The following is a 22765-nucleotide window of genomic DNA, read 5'->3' as shown; positions in this document are numbered from 1 at the left end:
ATGAATATTCAATATAAATATATAAACAATAAAGTATACATTTATCGGTGAGGCATAGACTTATTATGGGAGAAAAAATATTATTATAATAAATGAGAATTCCATTAAGTAAATAAATTAAAAATTAAAGAAAATAATGAAATACTCAAAAATAAGACAGGGCATTTTTGCATTGAAATTTCATTTAGAAGAGAGAACAAATAATAATATAAATTATGTTCTAGTGGAAAGTCATTTGAAAGACCGTATCATTAATTTTTAAAAATAAAAGCTTCAATAATCGTTTGTAAAGTGATTTGATTTAGCTTCGCAATGTTTTTTGTAATGGATTTTTACTTTAAATTTAGCTTATTTTAGAGTCAATTTAGGGGAGATATAATGTAATGCAATATTCCATTCATTTATTGTTAATATTTTATTGCTTCGAAATTTCCGATTGTCTAAGAACCAAAGCGAAAATCAAGATTTATAAATCATATTATGTATAATATGAAGTAAAGTGCTGTAAAGGTCAGTTTAGAGAACTGTGTGAATTGTATAGTTACAGAGCATAATTTGATAAAAAAAAAGTAAAAGATTCTTTATGGAGATCATGTGTGTGTACTGTACTACTATGTAACGATAAATAGTAATAAATAAATAAAGCAATAAATATTGTATTAAAATCTTCTAAAGCTTACGATAAAGAAATACAAATGGTTTCGAAACATTTTCATTCTATTTTTCCGACGTAAAAGTAAAATAGATCTGAAATGAAAAAATGCTAAAAACTGATACTTTGTATAAAATGAAAAACGAAATGATAAAAAATTCATAGAGGCTGAGATGTATTTTATACTCGATTTAGTTATTTATTCCTATCGTAATTATTGTTATATTTCTTTGGCTGTAAATCTATACAATATGGCATATCTACCATCGGTGCATTGGTTTATTGAACTAGATAAACAAATATTTAAAGGATTTATCTCCGATTTTATCGATTTTTCAAATGTCTAAAAATCTTTTATCGATTACTGAAATACCTAGTAAAGTTTTTAGTTTGTTCTACATATGACATATTATAAAAATGCATGGAAATAAGATGAAAATTGAACACCTTATATTTATACACAAGAAAATTCTGTTCTGTATAGTGAACATTGTGGTAAAAATCACTCGGTACCTAATACCTGGATAGTAAAATCAAGAAAAAATAAACTGAAAATCTAAAATCTGAAATCGATTTGAGGAAGACTATTCTAAGTACATGCACTAATTGAATAATGATTAGTAGGTAGTATTGTCATAACTGGCTAATGAAATTACATAATTTTCTTAAATCACAAAATGTATGTAAAAAGTAGTAGGAATTGATAAAAAATTATACAATTTATTAACGATAAGGTTTTCATATTTTGTACAAATTTGTGTTGAGTTAAATTCAACTCACACGCTATTTATAATAGATTACCTACTATACGACTTCACTCATATATCTTTTGTTTTAAAATAAGTAATAACTCTTTTCGTATAGATCTAGAAGCCCGGACTATCAACCGATTCAATAAATACAATTTATTTTAATACGTGCTATATGTACGGTGTCGTTACAAAGTGTACAAAGTGTTGACTATTAAGATGATTTATTAGTTCAATTTTGTATTCACACAGTTCGTATGTTGTTTGAAGTGGAAATGTCTTGTTCAAATCTAACATATTATGTAACACCGAAACAAATATATTAAATATTATGATGATTATTTTTTTTTTTTTTTTTTAATTGATCCTGAGCCCGGCAACTGAGGCCATTAGCTATTAGTAGGTACTGTAGGTTTTTTTGTATTGATGGTTTGTAGGTTTTTGGAACGGTAGGGGGAACACGTGTGTGTTTGTTTTGGCAGAATTTCGAATGGGGCACCCGTAGGTTTCTGCCATGCCCCGGGGGTGGGGGATGGCAGCACTTGCTCTCCGGTCACCGCGAATTGTCCGGAGAAAAATGCCGCCCGGTGGCCGAGGATCGAACCGCGACCGGCTGCGTCGCAGCGGAAGAGTCAGACCACTCGGTCACCTCGTCCCCCATGATGATTATTGTTTCTATTCAAACCTAAAAAAAATATAACCAATGTTAAGATAGTAAACAACAAATTTAAAATCCAATAACGAAGAAATATTAGAATATATTATGGGTATTTTTTATACCAATACAAATGTTAGCATTGAAATAATATCGTCAAAGATTAAATGACGTATTATTATACATTATTTTTCGTACCGTAGTATTTATATTTACATTGTATACAGCACTGACTTTCGTCATTAAGTCAAAAGGGAAAAATCTTTTTCATTTATTGAAATGCAATGTACATAATATAATATATATACAATATTATGGGGTTACAATTTTTTTTTATTATACAAATATTCAGTTTTTCAAACGTCTCGAAGGCAAAGAAATATTAAGGGTAGTATATTTTGAGCAATATTTCAGACGGTATCATATTATTATAGAAATGATTAAATTATTATTCTTATCATATAACATTATGATTTAAATAACAGTTGTGTTGAACTGTTAACTATAATTTTAATCGTTAATTAACTAATGTCTAATGATTAATGCGATTGTATGCGTTTTCATTATTTCAGCATTCTACTCTTTCTGCAATATTGTGTATTATATTTTGCTCTCGGCAATTTAATTTTTTTTTTTTAAATATGCATGTTATCAACATTCTGTAGGTGGGTATTTTTCATTTGTTATTTCAGCTTTTCGTAGAAACTACGTTTCTTACTTTATTCCCATACCTATTCAAATCCCAACATAATATATTATTCTAAAAAAGTAGTACTTCAAGTGTATCAAAATTTCCGAAATAAGCTTTAATATAACCATATATATAAGTGTGTGCGTTTTATATGATGGTTTATTTCGGCATATTCAACATTTATATACTTATACATTAAACATGAAGTGAGAGGGAGAGAGAAATAGTAGTGATAAATTTAACGTAATTCACTGCTTAGTTTATGTAATGAAAAAAGTTCCGTTTTATATTATTAAATTTTAAATATCCTATTTATTTGATTACTAAAATAACTTCAAATTGTTTTTTGTTAACCAACCTAAACATGTAAACAAATATATTCCTCAGTATGTATCATTACATAGAAATATTAATTATTTAACATGCAAGATATTATAGTTTTTTAATTTAAATACCCTATCAAAAATGAGTTTGATTTCTATCACCAGCTAGCTGACATTGTAATGTCACATAAAATCAAAGAAAACATTACAACATTCATGTTTTAATTACATTCACCTTTGGTAAAAGATACTGTACGGTAGAGCGACAGAGTTGTAGCTCTAAAGAGTATCTTACGAAAATATTTGTCGTTTGAGGGGCACAGATTGACATTTTCGTTCGTCGACAGTAGAGTTCTTTATGGTATGCAGTTAGCGTTCTTGAAATACTGTCCCTGTTAACGTCTTTAGATATTTTTCGGTTATCGTCAAAAGTTACTAGGTCACATTTTGATGTTTATTTCAACCTTTAACGTTTTAAACGCCGATTAAAGACAAGCGTAGTTCGCCGTCGCCGTTTATTTTTCGACAGTGTTAGATTGTACTCGAGAGTGGTTAAACGAGTACTCATTATACCTATTCGAATCTCGGACTGCAATCATCATTTTACATTTACTACATATTTTCGAATATCAATCAACCCATACCGAACGCGAAACGACTATTATACAGAGTGATCCATTGAACGTTATACACTCATTGTTTGTTTCAAAAAGTGTTAGAATTTTTGAAAATATTTTTACATATTAATTTTAAGTCGTTAAATAACGACATTTTTCTAAAAAAAACTGTGTATATTCATTAATCATTATTTTTTAAGCCTTTTTTCTTTTTTTATTGACAACTTGTATTTTAAACTCTTATTCCAATGCAGAATATTAATTGGAACACTTAGGCTAATTATAATTAATAAGCAAATTGTCCAAAGTTTGATTTTTATAGATCGAAATACCTACTTACACCTATTAATATTATACTTAGGAATATGAAATTAAAAATGAACGTTTGCATTAAATAGAGTAAGAAAACATTTAGATATTAAAACGATACAAAATAGTTAAGAACGACTTAAAAATCCGTAAAAGAAATGATTTCGTCAGTGATTTCTATAATAATGAGTGTCTTAAATAGTAGATCATCCGATATTGTATTATGATTTATGGCTTCTTTATATTCATCTTCCAGTTAGTGAGTGCACATGCCTAAATCCTATTCCAGAGTACTTGCGTGCAATTGTGCAATAATGACTATTTGTGTAGGAGTGTAATAGAGTAAAAACGACAGAAGTTTTACTAGTCGGTTGTAAAGATAAAGTGTACGACGACTAACTTTTGATAGAAACTGAAATTCGTAAATTTTAATATTTACTTATGACTTTATGAGCACTTAGAAGTCGTAAACCACACAAGTACGCGACTTAACAATAAAATAGTTTTTGGCAATTTTACTCGGTAGGTACCTACAGTGCCTACGTTTCAATTTCAACGTTGACGATGCTTAAATCAACAATATTTTTTATTTCCATCTTCAATATTACTATTTCCTATAATGATGTTTTAAATTGTCGATGTTTTAGTGACCCTTTTCCGTGTATAGATTTCCGAATTACAGGAACTAAAAGTTAACACAAAACCGTTTGACATGCAAAATGGATGTTATACATATTTAACATTTTGTATGTATAATATAATTATAATTATTTGTTTCGTAATATATGCGTATAGAGAAGAGCGTGTATTAAATATTAACATGATTATAAACTGTAACGAACGCAATGCGCGTACCTAATATCATATTGTATTATGTTTTCCTGAAGTATATACCTATAATAAGTTATTTAAAAACGGTTTCCCAAAAATCTATAATTTTAATATTTAATGTCATAAAAAAGTTTGGATGCCGTCGAAAATGTTAAAATATGATTATTATAAGCTTTCCTTCATATCACTCGTATGACATAGCTCGACTCATTATTCGTAGCTCATTATCGAATACTACCAGTAGACAATAATAATCACTGCTTAGTTGTTGTTGAACACGTCATTTTCATTTAATGTCCAAAAAACCCAAACAAAAGTAATCGATATTCAGTGTGATGGGAACACATCAAATGGACCATGTTTTCGTTGCTCACATGAATGAGTAAACAATGATATAAAATAAAAACCCTTTTATGCAGTTAATGACCCGTGATATGAATTAACCAGGCCACCAGGGTAATCATTTTGAAAATACGACACTATAAACTTCCTTGCTCGCCGTTCGAAATTCGTGGGTAATTTGAATCGATAATTAATAAAAATATTATAATGATAGTTTAATGACTATAATTTCCAATCAGGAGTATATTATACGTTTTATGCATGTCTGCACCGAACATCTAAATTTCAGTGCTTAAATTGTATTGCATCACTATTATAGAACCGTGACAACATAATAATAGGCATGTCAACGAAAATACGAATTTTGGTACCTCCCCCCCCTTCCCCCCCCCCCCCCCCCCCACCCCAACACTTTGGCAGTCTAGGTTTGCGTCGTTTCATTGGCTGTAAATTATCAACAAAATGACAATCTCACATTATTTTGGTATGCATGTATTATTATATTATACCTTACCAATGAGAAGACATCATCTAGTTGACATATCTGTTTATCTATTTTTTTTTTTTTTTCATAAATAGAACGTTATGATTTATTGCGAATCTCGTATCGATGATATAAATATATTCTAGAGTTAAAAATATAAATATTGATGATAATTTTAGTTATTACATCCTTTGTTGCATTGATTTTTTTCTCTCTCTCTATCTATCTCTCTATCTTACTTTCAGAATAGTTTTAAAATTAATAACAAATTCTTTAGTATTATTTTGTTATATTATTTACATGTTTATTTTTATAAGGAAATAATAAGCATGTCTTGTTTAAACTGAATTCCATACATTTTGAAATAAACCCATATTTTTCATAAAGGGAAAGACGATCTCAACTAATAGTACTCCGAATCGTATAATCTAAGTAAAAATATAAAGAACTAATATCTTAACTATTCGTGTAATTAATTAACAGCAATAACTATCAATAATTCACAATAAAAATTTTTCTCTTTTCCAATTTTTATCGCATGTTTATAAAAAATTTTACCCAATATATCGAATTGAAGAATTGATTCTGAGCGGAGCTCAGTTAAAACCGCTTGTGCATTTTTTTTTTAAACATTTATCGAAGTTTTTCTGAAGATTATACTTATATTTAGGTAGAACACTATAAAAAATTGGAAAACAACAGCTTAAAACTACGTACTACTAGATAAGATTTATAGTCCATAAATGCACTACTTATATGAAATTTGCTCAGTTTTTTCTTCTGATAAAAAAGGTATACAAAAAAATAAATAGTAATAACGTTGTTGAACATTCCTAAGAACATTCCTCGTCCACTTGGAATTTAAAACACAAAAAATTTAAGAAAAAAATTTGTAATTAAAAAAAATTTAAAAAAAATGTAAACATACTTAACGCTAGTAACCTCTGTTATTAAAGACAATAGATCCATAAAAAAGCAAACATATTTTATTTAAATATTTAATGCACCATTGAAATTATACATTTTATTTTATTAAAACAAATTTATAGAAATAAAGTTTTCAACTAGGTATTGTTATCTTTTATTTGATTGAAAGTTTGGTCGTTTTACCCTAGCGGATGAGAAATTAGTAATTGCCATTGATACTTTATGCGTATATTGATATATTGAAACACGATATAGTAACTGTCGAATGCGATGATACAATTATTTTTATCTTTAAAATACATAGCCATATAGTAATTTAATTTAGTTTTATAGATTTTGAGTGAGATAGATTTTTATTACTAATTATACTATTCATAAGCTATTCACATAATTACGTAAAAGGAATGAGTTCAGAGCAAAATATAAATGGCCTAATTAGTAGACAGATAATTTACTGGTAAGTGTGATAAAACTGTTCTGTCGTGAAAATGATTCATTCGAAGTTCACCCGAGTCTTAATTTATACATATTTTAGTGATTGTTAGCCCTGTTCGTTTTCCTTCATTGTTTTCACACGAAATCGGAAAGAGCCACGAGTTTCACATAATAATGGTATTTGTTTAACCACATATATCTAGATACCAATTAATCAATTGCGATTTGGAGGGGCCACGTTTCCTAGACATATTCGATACGCGCGATGCATTGCACTCTGGCTGAATTATTACACTTGGCATTACGAAAAGGTACGAATAATGGATTAGAGTATCGTAGAAACCAACTATGAGTCTAAAATTAATAATATCTGAAAACAGAGAAGAGATGTTAACTAGACCGTCGATAATCACTCGGTGCAAATGTGCTCGGACAGTTCTCGATAAAGTGCGTCGATATTTCAGCAACGTGTAAAACAAACATGCAACTATTTATATTAATAAGTTATTTTAAAATGAACATATTGTACAGATTTGTTAATCCTTTTCAAGTTTATTTAACAGAATAGTTCGGCAGTATAGTATAGTAGAGGAAATTCCGTGACTATAATCAATTTTGAAGTTTGTCAAAGTTTCCATTCAAATATTTTCATTGAAATTACAATGACGCAAATACTGAGATTTAGTGATAAACGTAATTCCTATCTTCTATAGTAAATACTGAAACAGTCTGAACAAAATTCAATCGGAATGAGGTGGAAACAGACCATAATTTGGTCTCTGTTGAAACGGATTCAACAATATCATAAGAATGGTGAGTACCGTGCTAATAGTAATGATTAGAAATAGAATTTCCCAGAGCAATACTCCTAATTATTAACGAATTTTCAGGACATTTTTCTTGTTCTTCTAGTATTTGGCACTTTAACTGTGATGTAATAATTCTGTTCGAGATTGTGAAATGAACTGAAACCAAAAAATATGTAGAAATTTACAAAATTGATTAATTCTCGAATGGTATCCGAAAATGAGTTTGTAAACATATAGTAACACGATACATTCAACCATTGGCCGCCAACAGACGAAAATTGAGTAGAAAAAAAATAAACAATTTTATTGTGAACCATAACGTTTCTAAAAACTAGCAATACTATATAGAACACTTCAGACTAGGTTCGTCGGCATACGGTCAAAACATCTGCAGTTTACGACCCGTAGTTACACGATAAGAAAATATAAGTTGGATAATGTTAAGTTTTTCTTTATTTTCACACTATGAACGATTTTCGAGTCACTTGGCGTACATATATATATATAATATTATTGCCTATGTACTATCAAATAAACACAAAGATATACTATAGATACGATTTTTTACGACGGGGAAATATATTGTATGTATAACTAACTAATATACATAGGTTATTAAAAATGCAAATTTAAGATGAAAATGAACGATAACATCGTTACATAAAATATTAGACACTATTATTAGGTAGAATACAACCGTGGGTAGACATTTTTTTCTGTTTTACCTCCCTTGTTCAATTTAGAGTGCAGTGTTTAATTAATTTTCAATGTACACAAACTATAAATATACACTGAATATAATATTATGTGTCTAGGTGTGTCTTCCAACATTAATCGGAGAAAAAATCAACAAACACAAAACATAGCCATGTTACAATCTACATCAGTGTATCTTGGTAGGTACCTCAGTTCACGATCAGATCGGCATCAGCGTACTTAGCATTGTGAACTAAGTCGACCGAGATGGGCAATCTGCCTGTTGCGGATTGGATATGCCACTTCGTATACTTTCGAACGTGGTCAAAACTGCTTTATAAACTTCCCTGATATATCTTAAGATAGTCTTTGAAAGTTTCGTTAAAATCGGTCAAGTAGTTTTGGAGTCTTAAGCTACATTATCTATAAGGACATTTTTGACTTTTGTTGTACATTAGAACATCAAACAATACATTTAATATTATTTTATTTATTTATTTAAAAATAAATCCGTAGCAAAACATGAATAATCTGTTAGTCTTTACACATTTGTTTTTATTTTGGAGAAACTATAATGGAAACCCCATATTTAAATAAAAAATGATTTGATTTTAGGGAGTCAAAACAAAATTGATGTGCGAGCCACACTCAGTCGCCACATAGAAACTTATATTTAGAGATTTAAACACGAAGCTTAAAACACCTTTCGATCCTCAACGATTCTATTAATTCAACTTATGTTGGATCTGGTCGTTTTTGAAATTAACTGCGGAGTAAAAAGCTTCGCTTTACATATTTAATATATTATCTTTATTTTTAAAAAAGTTAATCTATTCGGAAAAAATATACTTTACGAATCACCTTGAACATTTTTTAGAATGTTGATAAAATTACTAATTATAATTTTAAAGTTTACATGGTACTATACTATTAAATATGTAAAACAACAAATAAAAATTTTCTCAACGGACTGTATATTGGTACTTAAGTGATAAAAAGGTTCTACCCATCATCTGATAGAGAATTATGAAGGTAGCTACCACAAACTTAGGGATAAACATTTTCGTGGTAGTAGCCAATTGTTGGGATATATTTACCGACATCATGCTAAAGAAAAATCCTGGACACATAATACCATTTTTCCGGTGATGGGATAAACAATACATTTAGGTAGAATTAATAAACGAACATCTCACCGATTATTACAAAACAAAGTTTTTTTATGATAATTACGGCATATTTTTCACAATAATAAAAATTACGCTATTACCTTATGTCGCTGACGATCTATGTATCTTGTACATAGTATAATATGTTACGATGGATATTTGGTTTGTATTTAAAAAATAAGCACCAACCAATATAATATTTATCGTCTATAATGGGTTAAATATGACTGACCTATGTTCTATTTTTGGCTAAGCAATGATGTTGTTGACTTATGTATCAATTGGATTTTGAGTTTTCTCCACGAAATACTTTTAAAGTGAAATTATTTTTGAAAACATCAGTACTTGATAATATAATATATCTGTATGACGCAATGCATTTTATAATATTAGACAGCATTTAGAAATTATGTTAATGTTCGCAAAATAATCCAGAAACTCTCTTAGGTTAGGTTAGGTTAGTGATAACATTTTTCCTAAATATTTCAAAAACGTCACAAACTTTTTCCAATTTCTGTCAGGAAAGTTACTTCAAGAGAATACCTATATCTGCAGACTAATGCACTAAGGTTATGTATCCATCAAGGCTTATGTGAAATACACTTTAAATTTAATTGACGTACATCAGGTTAGTAAGAGGTATTAGGTTATATCTATTTTATATTAGGTTATCATTGTTTTGTACAATCGATCTTTTTGTCACTTTCGATTAATTAAAATACACAGTGTAATAATACTGTATTGTAATTATATAGAGCACTGCTTTATCAGCACTACTGACTTATTCATTATAAGACTATAATAATATTTAACCGAACTGTGTACAAACTGAGAAAAATCATCGGAACGACCGGGTAAGATGTGTCTGAGTAATGGGCGAAAATATGTCTCGAAAGAAAGAAGTAGCGCACGAGTTTATTTTGAAAATTCACCATCCTCCCGAATTGGCTTTCTTTTCTTTAAAAAAAATATAGTCCGCGTATTTGCTACTTTTGTTACAACCATTGTTGAAGTACGTTAAACAATGTTTTGACTTTTGTCGGTCGATTTATCGTCTGCTTGGAGTACTAGAAATTGTTTAATATAGTAATGTCGAGGCAGTTTTCGTGGGTTCGTTCGTTAATAGTTAGTAATGTGCAGATATTGTATAGATATCTGTACAGACGTCCTTAGAAGCAATTTTCGAAGAAACTGTATTCAGATTCACAAATACATATACATTACGTATTTGTGACGCATCGTCGTTATTTGAATAATAAACTAAAGTAGTAATTATAATATGATATGAATATTATTTTCTATAAAATATAATATTATGTTTTTTTTTATATATATTCGAAACAGGACAGCCCATTATTTAGAATTACAACAATTGTTTATTTTGTACGATTGTACTCTAAAGTATGGAAAAAAATCAGAATTATATTGAATGAGCATAGTATGAGAGCAAATTATAATTGGTCTCCATCTGCATAAGAAAAAAAAACAAATTTTTACGATTAACCAGTTTTTTTGTATTTTATTGTATTCTGCAAAAGTCTTATCCTCAACCATTTCTGCGAGTATGAACAACGTAATATTGAGCTAAAAAATCGTGATATTTCTTTAAAATATCATTATTGCAGTTGTATACAGAGTTATATTTGACTTGATAATTTTATAGTAATTTTATAATTTTATAATTTCAAATTTCAACATAAGATTAGTCGTTTCGTACTCAACATTGATTGGCTTAAAATCAAGGTTAACTTATTATTGTAATAATTATTAATATTATACTTGTCAATAATGATTGATCTCAAAATAATAAACCTTAAATAATGTGCCGAAAGCCTTGAACACCAAGCTTCGAATAAGTATGAATATTGATTTTCTCGTGGAATAAGATTAAAGGAGGATTGAAAATAATATTCTTTCGTCTTATTACGTGTTACGTTGAATACAAATATTGTCTGATACTGGCGATCATTGTTCTTGTCATCTTGTAATCATCCTTCACAACATTTAAATGCTTCTACTTTTATATTTTGTTAATACATATTAATATAAATAGGTGTATATTATACACACTATAAAGAGCGTGGAGTATGAAAAAAAATTGTTTTTAAATAAAAACTGACAGTTATGTATAGCTCATTATAATAGTGTAATTTTTAATTCTTATCCATTTTTGAACACAGCCTTTAGAACCTTACATCAAATTAATTTTTGCAGTTTAAGTTTAAATAATTTAAAACAAATTTAATGAAAACACCAAAAATGCCATGCCGAAAAAAAATTATGAATCAAAAAAGGTCACATTTATCTAAAAAAAAATATTTAAATCATTTAAAAAATGAAAGTATAATTAGCATAATCATAATGATCCACATAATCTTATCTGATTTCAATATATTGTAGTATTAATATTTTATTATTTAGATCAAAAAAATAATTGAAATGTTTATATCAAAGTAAAACGTCTATTTCAAACTATTTTGAAGTCGATAACTATTAAATAAAGGAACTTATCATAAATACAATTGATGAAAGCTCATTGTTCTTTACGAATAACTTAACACAATATATTACCAAATACCTATACATCCATCGGAAACATGAATTCACATAAAAGCTTTTAACCATATTTCATGGCATATGAGCAGGCTTTTGTATAAAAAATTCGATTTTTAATAATTAATACATGTTCATACCATCGTTTTAAAAATGAAAGAAAAAAAAAATTTGAGACCTAAGTACTTTCTTGATTCATACCAAATAGTGTGAGAAAAAAATGTATTATTTGTATTGATTATTATTACATGGGTAACTATATTATATTATTATGTTGTTTCTAAAAGGTTTTTTATTTGGTATGAAAATGCATAGATTATTTATTATTGTATTCGGAGAAAAATCAACTTCTGAATATTTTGATAGTAAAATATGAAATATTGAATTGATACTTTGTTATTGAAATAAATTTAAAGTTAAGAAGAGCGGATTCGTGAGTACCCAAATAAAAAACTCATTCGTCGCATCTAAAGTCAAAATTTGTACAAACAGAACACACTATTGGCAGAACGTTAAATTTGTATGTACAATTATTTTCAGAATTAAATTAAATTTAAATATGGTGGTTTTCATTCGACATGAATTATAAACCTAAGACGCAACTATCGTAAAAAATAGTATAAAAATTTTAAAATATATTTTTTTTTCATAAAGTTTTGTTAAATTAAATATATACACTTAGGTACCTATGTGCGAATAAAAAATAAACACACCCGTCTTAAAGTATGATAACGTCTCTGGTCATAACAATACCTGTAAGATATTATTTATATTTCTACAACTAAACAATTCGTGCTTGATTAACAAGATTTTGTCAAAGTTCCAACAATAAGATATATTCAGAATATTTGTATGTACATAAATACATAATATATTAATTTAAATAATTAACAGATCGATGTAAAATCTTCATGTTGCATTGTTGAAGTCATGATAAGCTACTTATGAAATTGGATTGTGTAAGCACCACACTAAAAAGTTGGTTTAAATGTGCCTTAGAGTTAGTTTTAGTTTTGAATTAATTAGCGCAAAGTAACTTTTTCGGTGCCTATAATATTTGACAAATTTGATAAGTTTATGCTTTCACTTTTATTTTATGTTCAATATTTTCAAAACTGAAACTACCTACCTAGTAAAACGTATCTTTGTTTTATAGTGTACACTGCTCTCAAACGATATCGGACAAAATACTACAACACCTATCTAGTGGTGATCTAGTTTGTCCACAGGCTTCCAATATTTGAACTTTTGTCATGAAACATAATATACTTAACAGTTTCTTGTCGAAAAACAAGTGAAAATACTTCTTTGCAAAAGGGTGTGACTTTTTTTTCTAGTCTGTTATTCTTCGAAATTGTGTTCAAATAATAAGTGGAATAGTATCTAGTTTGGATCTTTTGACATTTAACGAAATATTATTGTTGACTTTAAGTTTGAAACATCCACGTATAAGAACATCGTGTTTAAGGACATCTTATGATGATTTTTATTTATCCTTTCTAGAGATGTCGTCGACCATTATTTCCATGCTTTTGTACTGTGAAATTAAAAAAGTCATTATTTATTACTTTATAAGTTATTTATTTTTATAAAGTTTAAATGTCAGTTTAAGTGTATTATATGTGTAAGTTGTCGGGTAATTTTTAGCAGTTTCATGAATAAGGAAAATCGAAAAACATACAGTACCAAGTTTTTCTGTCCATACTGTATATTATAATAATAATTAATAGTAATATATTAATACAATATTTCATCAGAGTTTATAACTACCTACGATCATTACGAGCATAAAACTTAGAAAAGTATTATTTCGCAAGTATTTAATGTAGATATATAAAATATGTTGTCAATACCCATTCATTATATTACTATAATAATATGTTAATTCGTGATTTATTGCTCTGTATTCACTATTAAAATCTAACACAAATTACTTAACTATTTCAATAATGCAAGGTTTTACATAATATATATACATATTTAATAAATTTAACAGCTCGTTAAAATTTAATGATCGAAGCACGGCCCATTAAATTCTTATTTAAGGGTCCGCTGAAATGTAATGGTCGGGTCTGCGTGTAACCCGTCATAAGACATATTATTTTGAGTGACATAAATACTTACATGATTAATAATTTAACTACTATAGACTAATAGGGTTAGCAAATATATTACAGTTGAATAAACACCAAAATATTTTTTTTTTTTTAAATAGCTAAATTATTATTCTTTGTCGACCATAGTTCAGCGTATGTATTTTATTATTTTATTTCTATACAAACTAAATATTGTTGTTGTTATTCAGTTTAAAAGTCCTTTTGAATTCTACTTAAATCGTATTATTTTGAACTTAAAATATGAAATGAATGCATTGTTGGCTCAAAAACAAAAAAATAGGTGTAATACGAAGAATGCAAAATAAATCAGAATAATATAATAATGAAAGGCGTCATAAGGTTTTTCTTCTCTGGTATGCTGTATTGCATTTATACTCTGTCAATGTCTTTAAGAACCGAATATAATGTGCACCGTATATTATTTTCGATGAAGTATTTATTGTTTCACGAATTTTATTTGAGTAAATTTCCTTTTTTTAACATAGAAACGTATAGTTATTTGGAACCTCAATACATCAAACATAATCGATTCATTTTAATATTTCGTCAGTAAATTTAATTCAGTTTGTGTATTTTTATACAGCTGTAAGCTTCAAATTGAATATTATTATATTTAATGAAATACCATTTCGGAAATGCATTTTTTTTTTAACAATAAGTAGCATTAATTTTACAATAAAAAGTCAATATTATCATTATTTAATTTTTAACCATCAAATTGACTCTGAAGGTTTTAAAAAAAATGTTGTAGATGGCTTTAAAAGTAACTGAAAAAAATGTTCAAGTTCATTTGTTATCGGTACATAAATGTGTGTACAGTTGTTGCGTTTGGAAACAAATATATGGTCATAATATTATATCGACCACATCGTGCACGGATTTAATACAAACATTATCCTACCAAAGAACTAATATTTTATATAATATACACTAAATCGTACACGATTAAAACTTGAGTAGGTATAATAACTTCGATATACAAAAGTTACTAAAGTGTATGTTTGTTTTTTTTTTTTTTTTGTAACGATCTGCCTCGAAGAGCTAAAATTAAAACAGTGAAAGTGGTGTTTAACAGCATAGAGTTAAGTAATAAAAAATGATTTTTTAGGAGTAATAAATATGCTTCGATAATATTGTGTTCTACCTATCTAGTGCTGTGTCATAATAGTATTATACATACAATACAATCATTTAACCAAAACGTCTCGTCTAATGCTTTGCTCGATAGTCAATGACATTATTGACATATATAAACGTCGTTGACCTCGCATTTAAGTTTGGCCGGTGCAGTTATCGAGTGTATCCGTTAAATGTTAACAACAAACATAAAATCGCATTTCGACGTCGAAATGTACATAATATCACTTTAATGATAAATATTATTGTCATCGTCTACCGATACACAACAATAATATTATAATGCCGTTAAACGATTTCGTTGGCGTTAACGAGAAATTCAATAAATTGCGCTACTCGAATAATATTACCATATAAACGTTATTTTACACGAACAAGTGACGGGTCATATATTTTTTTTTTTTGCCGCCCTAAAAGGTGCGTTTCCATTGCGATTCGTTTCAAATCGATAAAGTAAAACAGATTAGTCAAATGGATGGAAATAGTATACGGATGACGTACATCCACATATTATAAACATGATATAAATAGACGTCGTGCATCATAAATCATGTTATATAATATCGTAGTACGGAGCATAAACGGTACTTACTTTAATATTTATTATAAACTTATAGATGACATTTTATATGATCCCGTAAAGTGTCACACCACCAAACGCTATGCATATTATATCATGACGTCTTATAATTGTAAAATTTTTATTTTTATCAAATAAATCGGGGACATTTACAATACACTATAAGACTGCAGTGACTTTCGTTTGTCAGCACTCGGCGCACCCATTTCGGAGTTGAGATTTTAAGACTTCTGATACCTGATATGTTTGTATAAAGACTTCGTGCCATCAGTCGTATGGATTTAATTCGAACGATATTATAATATACAGGTTGTTACAGAAAGATGTGAAAAAAATTGATGCCAGCTAAACGTATGACTCAAAATGTTGAATATTATATAGATGGTATGAGAAATATACTTGTTGTCGAGAAATTCCCAAATAAAATATTTTGAAGTAATATTATTAATATAGTTATTATTAATAGTTTTAAATTTATTTACCCCAAAAAGATATTGATATTCTAAAAATTCAAAAATAAAAAAACTACTTGACTTGATGTATGTTTTGATCATCAAAATTGTTCTTATAATCAGATTTACAGAGTTGACTATTTTAAATTTTTCCAAAATATGAGTAATTTTAATCAAATTTTTTATTTAAAAAAATTATAAATACGGTACAAGCGTTTATAAATTATATGAACGAAAACAAATTTAAATATTGACTATAGTTAAATGTATTGCATTTATAATATTTTTGTTTGTTACATATAATCCAGTGATCGAATTGTTGGTGGGTAAGGGGTGTCCAAGGGAGCTGATCTGCTATTTTTTTTTCATGGAACTATTATTATTTTACTGCATCGATAACCGCAAAGGCACAAACTAATTCCCTAATTAATTTGTCATGAAATGTGGATTTCAATTTTTGTCAATGATACTACCAATAAATTAATTTAAAAATGAAAAACGTATTTTTATAAGCTTTTTTTATTTTTATTTTAGTTAATTTAGTTTATTTTATAGTACGCTTACGCGGTTTCTACAGTTCTTATAGTGAAGCTGGTTGTGGAGACTCATTCCGTCCGTCCAGAAACGATCTCTCACTCTCAACAAAAGCCATAATAATACATTAGGCGTTAGCTTAATTTAGCGTTTAGCTAATTAGGTATTAGTTTGTTCTCTCAAACTAGTAAACAATCTGCTCAAAACTTTCACCGCCAAAACGCGTCTTTTGTTATTACTTACCTATTTATTAATATTTTTTTTTATTAACAACACGTTGAATAAAAGTGTTGATGACTATGGTTACTGGTTCGACTATCAAAATGGAAATTTTGATTATTCAATAAAATCTATTGTATAAGTGACAACTACATATTTTAATAGTTGAATATCGGGGGGAACGTAAATCCATGTTTATGAACTATGTTTTTAATTCATATATAAAAAATGTGTTATATATTTGTACAACCAAGTGGGTATGGTGTCAGCACTGGAGAGGAACGTTGGACGAGGACAGTCCACACGTATCCAGAGAGACAGTGCGTGTGCGCGTGCGTCAGAAGCGACACAGCTTAGGTGTCTAACCCTGTATCATGTATTTTTTATGTAATGTTCCTTCATTGTATTAAGTTACTGTGTGTTATTGAGTTGTATTATTTAAATAAAACTAAGTGGTACGACTGTCATATGTGTTTGCGCTGAATTGAGTTTATTATAATGTTTTACAAATGGAAATGGAGTAATCCCCTCCCCTCTCTTCCCTCACGGGCGTGTTGAATAATTTTGCACTCAGAACATGGTTTTTTAATCATAGGATGGAGCTCTTTGAAACAATTTTTAGCACTGGATATGGTTTAATTGATACGTATATGACCTGAAAAAAACGATAAGACCGCCAAAATTAGTATTTGTTCGAAAATTCTCGTCGCAAAAAAAAACAATAAACGACCGAGCTGTAATAATATCGATGACCTACCCTACTATTATGTACACGGGAATTCGTGCAGGGCAGATCGGTACGAAAATTCGACGAATACTGACCGTAGTCGCCGAGTCGAAACACGTAAATTATAAAAAAAAAAAATCTAATCGGACCTTATCCAAACATCCATGGCACGGAGCAAGTGCCGAATTTCGTCCAGCGACAAACCGCGCACCGATTTCGTCGAGAAATTCGTAGTGTTTTGCTTTTTGGTCATACATTATAATATTATGATAAGTGTAGGTACCCTAGGTATAGTATTATAATATTAGTTCTGTTTTTGTTTTGATGATCAGCCGCGTCGATGTGAGCTGTGGGAGGGGGCGCGGGAAGCACCTTAAATATTATATACACACAAGACAGTGGGTAGAATGTTTTCGTAGGAGATATAGAGTCACATCGTTGAGTTTTATACGCCCAATATAAATTTATAATATAAAATGTTGCTTGCATATTACGTTATGCCACAGATTTCTGTTATATTCCATCTCTAGTTGTAACCACAGACATCAAATTAAGTTTGCCCTACCCGCCATCGTCTGCACCACAATAATAAGATTGCTCAATAATTACAACGAATCGTGATAATATCAACTTGAGCTTGTCAGGTGGCACCGCCGGGAGCCTTCCTAAATCGAATATTAAATATATGTCGTTGTCAAAAATGTGTCATCAAGCTTACTCATTATTATTATTATTCCATATTTGTATGGATCGTAAATATATTGTTCTAAAAAAAACAATTTTAAAAAAAAGTTACGACGGTGATTAGCGCGATAGCAGAATCATAGATAATACACATAGGATAGGACACATACCTCTTTGATACGTTCTACCGAATAAACGCGGTATACCTTCTGTGGTAGAATAGTCTCCCAGTTGCCATCGTGGCTATATCGGGAAGTTGCGGTTTATGATACAGAAAAAAAAATCGCAACCAAACGTTCAATCCGATTAATTTAAATATCATTTTTTTTTTTTTTTTAAATATTATCATATTATGTATTTCGAAGTCATATCATTATGGGCAGAGATGATAACATAACGACTTTGATTGCACGACGTACAACCGCTTTGGTAACTACGGTACGCTCTTCGACCACACTTGAATGCGTATGACGTCCTATCCGAACGTGTCGTCCACGAGTAGAAAAACAGCCGCCGCGTCGACCAATCATTGTTGTCCATCGAAAAACGCCTATATGCGTCGGAGTCATTCTTTAACAGTGCTCTCATTAGCGACAGTCTAGAACGAGATGATATTGTCCGTAGGTCTCTCTCTCTCTCTCTCTGTCTCTCTCTGTGTGTTTCTATTGATCTCGACTTTTTACGGTGCTCGTATTATGTTACGATACTAATACAAGTAAATTATACTCGCCCCGCAACTGTACACGACTCGGCGGCACCCTGAACCCGCCCCCGAGTGCACGATGCAAGAGCCGGGACCGGAAGTCGGGCTTGGGGGGGGGGGGGGGGATGTTTGGTCAGGGTTGGATGTCGGGCAGGAGAGCGAAACGTATTAGCATCAGCTGCGTGTGCGGTTTTCCGCATAAATATAATGTTATAACACGTAGGCGCCTTCATATTGCATTGCGACGGTAACGTTTGGTTTTAACGATTATAATCATACACTCAGTGGACTTTAAGAGAGACTTTGGTGCTTTTTTTCCACTTGTCATTCCGTTTTCTCCTTCGCTTACAGACGTTTAACGCGGAAATAGTAAATTTATTTGTATCTTTCAACAGTTGTTGGGACAATATGACGACAATAATGAGAGACTGCATGCTAACGCCACGCGGCCCGTTGAAGTTCCAAATGCACGAACGATTTCGTCGTCGTGTGGTCGAATATTGTATAGTGGTTGCCACTAAACTTTTTTTCCTTGCCGTTTTCAAAAGAACAATATACAATGTCGTTGGTTAGTATTTTCATGTCTAAGTGGGCATCATTATACTGATATAATGCCACGTAATATATCGCATTATATGGGTGTATAATATGAGTGAGAAAAAGCTTGCACATGTTGGTTTGTAAATTATTTTACATATAAGATATTATGTATAAAAAAAAAGTATTTAACATTCAGTCAAGTCGAAAGATTTCCACACTAGCATTCCTCTCTTCCACCTCTTTTTTTTTTCCGTTTGAACCGACAGCAGAGGAGGATCTGTGTGAACACTACTACTCCTCCTCTTCCCCCTCTTAATTCATGTTGTTAAGTCTTTGTTTTAGTTACCAAATTTACTTATTGTACATGAATTAGAGATCGTGAATATACTAATAAATTTAAAAAAAAGATTCTATGAAATCGATATTGTTGAAATTTGCCGATTGGTTGCAAAATAACGTTTAAATGGACTTCACATAATGTATTATTGTAGACATGGAGCTCATCAAAAATTTCATATTTACTTATACTAGTTCTATTGACAATAATTATTTCGGAAATAAGCTTAACTTTAATAGCATATCGAACGAGTTTTTCCGCTCAATATCAAACAGTATAATATATCTCTTCTGTTTGACTAAGATTTCGAATAAATCAATAAAGACATAATATATGAGTAGTGGATGGTGTGGCACAGTCACTGACGTGTTCTGATATCAAGCATCGGCTCGGTGCCACTAGTTCCTGGATGGGTGACCACCCGGGTTTTTAATGACAAATCATCGCCACATGTATACACGTGTTCTGACCAAGACGTACCTTCCCCCACAGTAATAAACCTACTAAACAACCCAGGCTAAGGACCTCAGATGTTGAAGCTTTAACTCAATAAAACAATTAAAAATTAAAATGTATGGATGTCAATAATTTGCAATGAGATAGTTTTTTTTTTTTTTTTAAATACCTTCTTCTGTGTAACATACAATTACATATTATTTCTAGTTAAAATTTCATATCAACTTACGTTTGATCCGCTTGGCTGCATCAAATTTCCTATGATTGCAATCTGGTGGTTTTCTTCAATCGAATAAAGTCTGTTGAAAAATAACAAAATATAAATTCTATCATTATACGTTGTATTATAATATTTCATGTTAAACTCAAGACTTATTTTGCATTCCAAGATTTCATCAGTTATAATACGTCTTCGTCTAATACGTTACAGTAGCACAATATTATACTATAGTGATTATATTTATACGATTTTCGAACGGCTATGTGATAATTAAATTTTGTTTTTAAGTCGTATAGCACCGATTCAACTATAGTAGGTGGGTAAGTACTAAGTACTAAGTAGTGTTGTAAACATTATATTAGAAACACTCTTTCATTAAAATGTTTGATAAATGCGATTATCTATAAGTTTCATATGTTTGTCGATATTTTAAATACAATATGAAATGCGTTTTCTTTAACAGTATTTAGACCCTTTGAATTATCTTTTTTTTTACTGTTTTATTCATGCCCCAGTGACCTCTATTCTGATGGATCCTTTGACTCGAAACAATTGAACTCATCGTTTTCTCAACCACCCACTCGACTTTAAAAGTTTAAATCGATTACAAACTTCCTCATAGACTATTGAATTTCAACGAATAGGTATACATTATTAACCATAGATTTAACGCAATTTTTTTAAAAAACTTTTGAGGATTTCCAATAAATACAACTATATATGTTTCATTTCAATCAAATTCGTGCCAATAAAGGCGTTGTATGAAACTTTTTTCCGTTCTACAGCGGCACTTAAGATAATAATTAAAAGCACATAATATTATTTTAAAATCAATACCTCCAACATTTGTTTTAGAATCAAAAAGCTTTTTGAAATCACTTAATATTTTTACCAACTATAAAAAACAAGTAACCGAAAATTATTGAGCTCCATTTATAAATTGACCCGAGTATATAATAATATAACTATATGTAGGTACCTATTATAGTTTCTAAAAAACCACTCACACTAAAATACTTATTTTTTAGAAATGTCCCATTTAAAATCTAATAAGCCTATGAAAACAGTCGTAAAAACAAATCAAAAGTGATTTTTCAATCAATGTCATAGACGCTATGATATTAAAATCAATTTTGAATAAACTATAATAATCCAACTCATCTTATTAAATGAATAAAACAATTAAATATATTTAAAAACGGTTACTTTAAATTATTTAAATAACCTACATTGAAGTAAGCTAATAATAATATGATGGAAATTAGTATAGAGGACGAAAACGTGTACCAATTATGAAAACAAGTCCTCAATTACTGTAGGTAGGTTACCTGCATAAATGTATTGTAAATATTATAATCTAGGAAGGACACGTTCTTTTTTTTTCTAACTTTTGAGGTCTTCTAAATCCACAATAATAAATATTTATATTGGTATTTCCAAATATTTCTCTTTTTTTAACTCGTAAAATCAAAAAATATATTTATAACGAACATCTCTACGACGAAAAATTACAATATTAAATAGGTATAATGATCAATGTTAAAATTATTGTATTATAATATGTGATGGATGACCCCCGGAGTCATCAACTCATCAATGCAAATATTATATGGATATTGGTATTATAATTCTAATGATGTTTAAATTTGTAATTATCGTTGAAGCAATTAAATGAATTCAAATATTAATAATATTATAATTAATAATGTATACCATATTATGCTGCAAATGACGTTTTATCCGTTCATTTTGTTTTAAATTTTTTTTTTTTATTTAAAATTGTAATTAACCTACGGCGAAGACAATTTATTTATATA

The 22765-nt window shown here is 29.4% G+C and overlaps 1 protein-coding gene across 1 annotated transcript in view; it reads right to left on the bottom strand.

The window, feature by feature from the left end:
• Positions 1 to 21095, bottom strand: part of LOC111037045 — a gene marked incomplete at its 3' end in the record, with an annotated part of 84078 nt that extends 62983 nt beyond the window's left edge. The window contains exon 1 of the mRNA XM_022319399.1: positions 20958 to 21095. Within this exon, the coding sequence (XP_022175091.1) occupies positions 20958 to 21086 (129 nt within the window). The remainder of the gene's footprint in view (positions 1 to 20957) is intronic.
• Between the last annotated feature and the right edge of the window lie 1670 nt (positions 21096 to 22765).

The sequence above is a fragment of the Myzus persicae genome, unplaced genomic scaffold, assembly GCF_001856785.1.
Source record: "Myzus persicae strain clone G006 unplaced genomic scaffold, MPER_G0061.0, whole genome shotgun sequence".
NCBI classification, from domain to species: domain Eukaryota; kingdom Metazoa; phylum Arthropoda; class Insecta; order Hemiptera; family Aphididae; genus Myzus; species Myzus persicae.
This window is presented reverse-complemented; position numbering and strand designations above follow the sequence as displayed.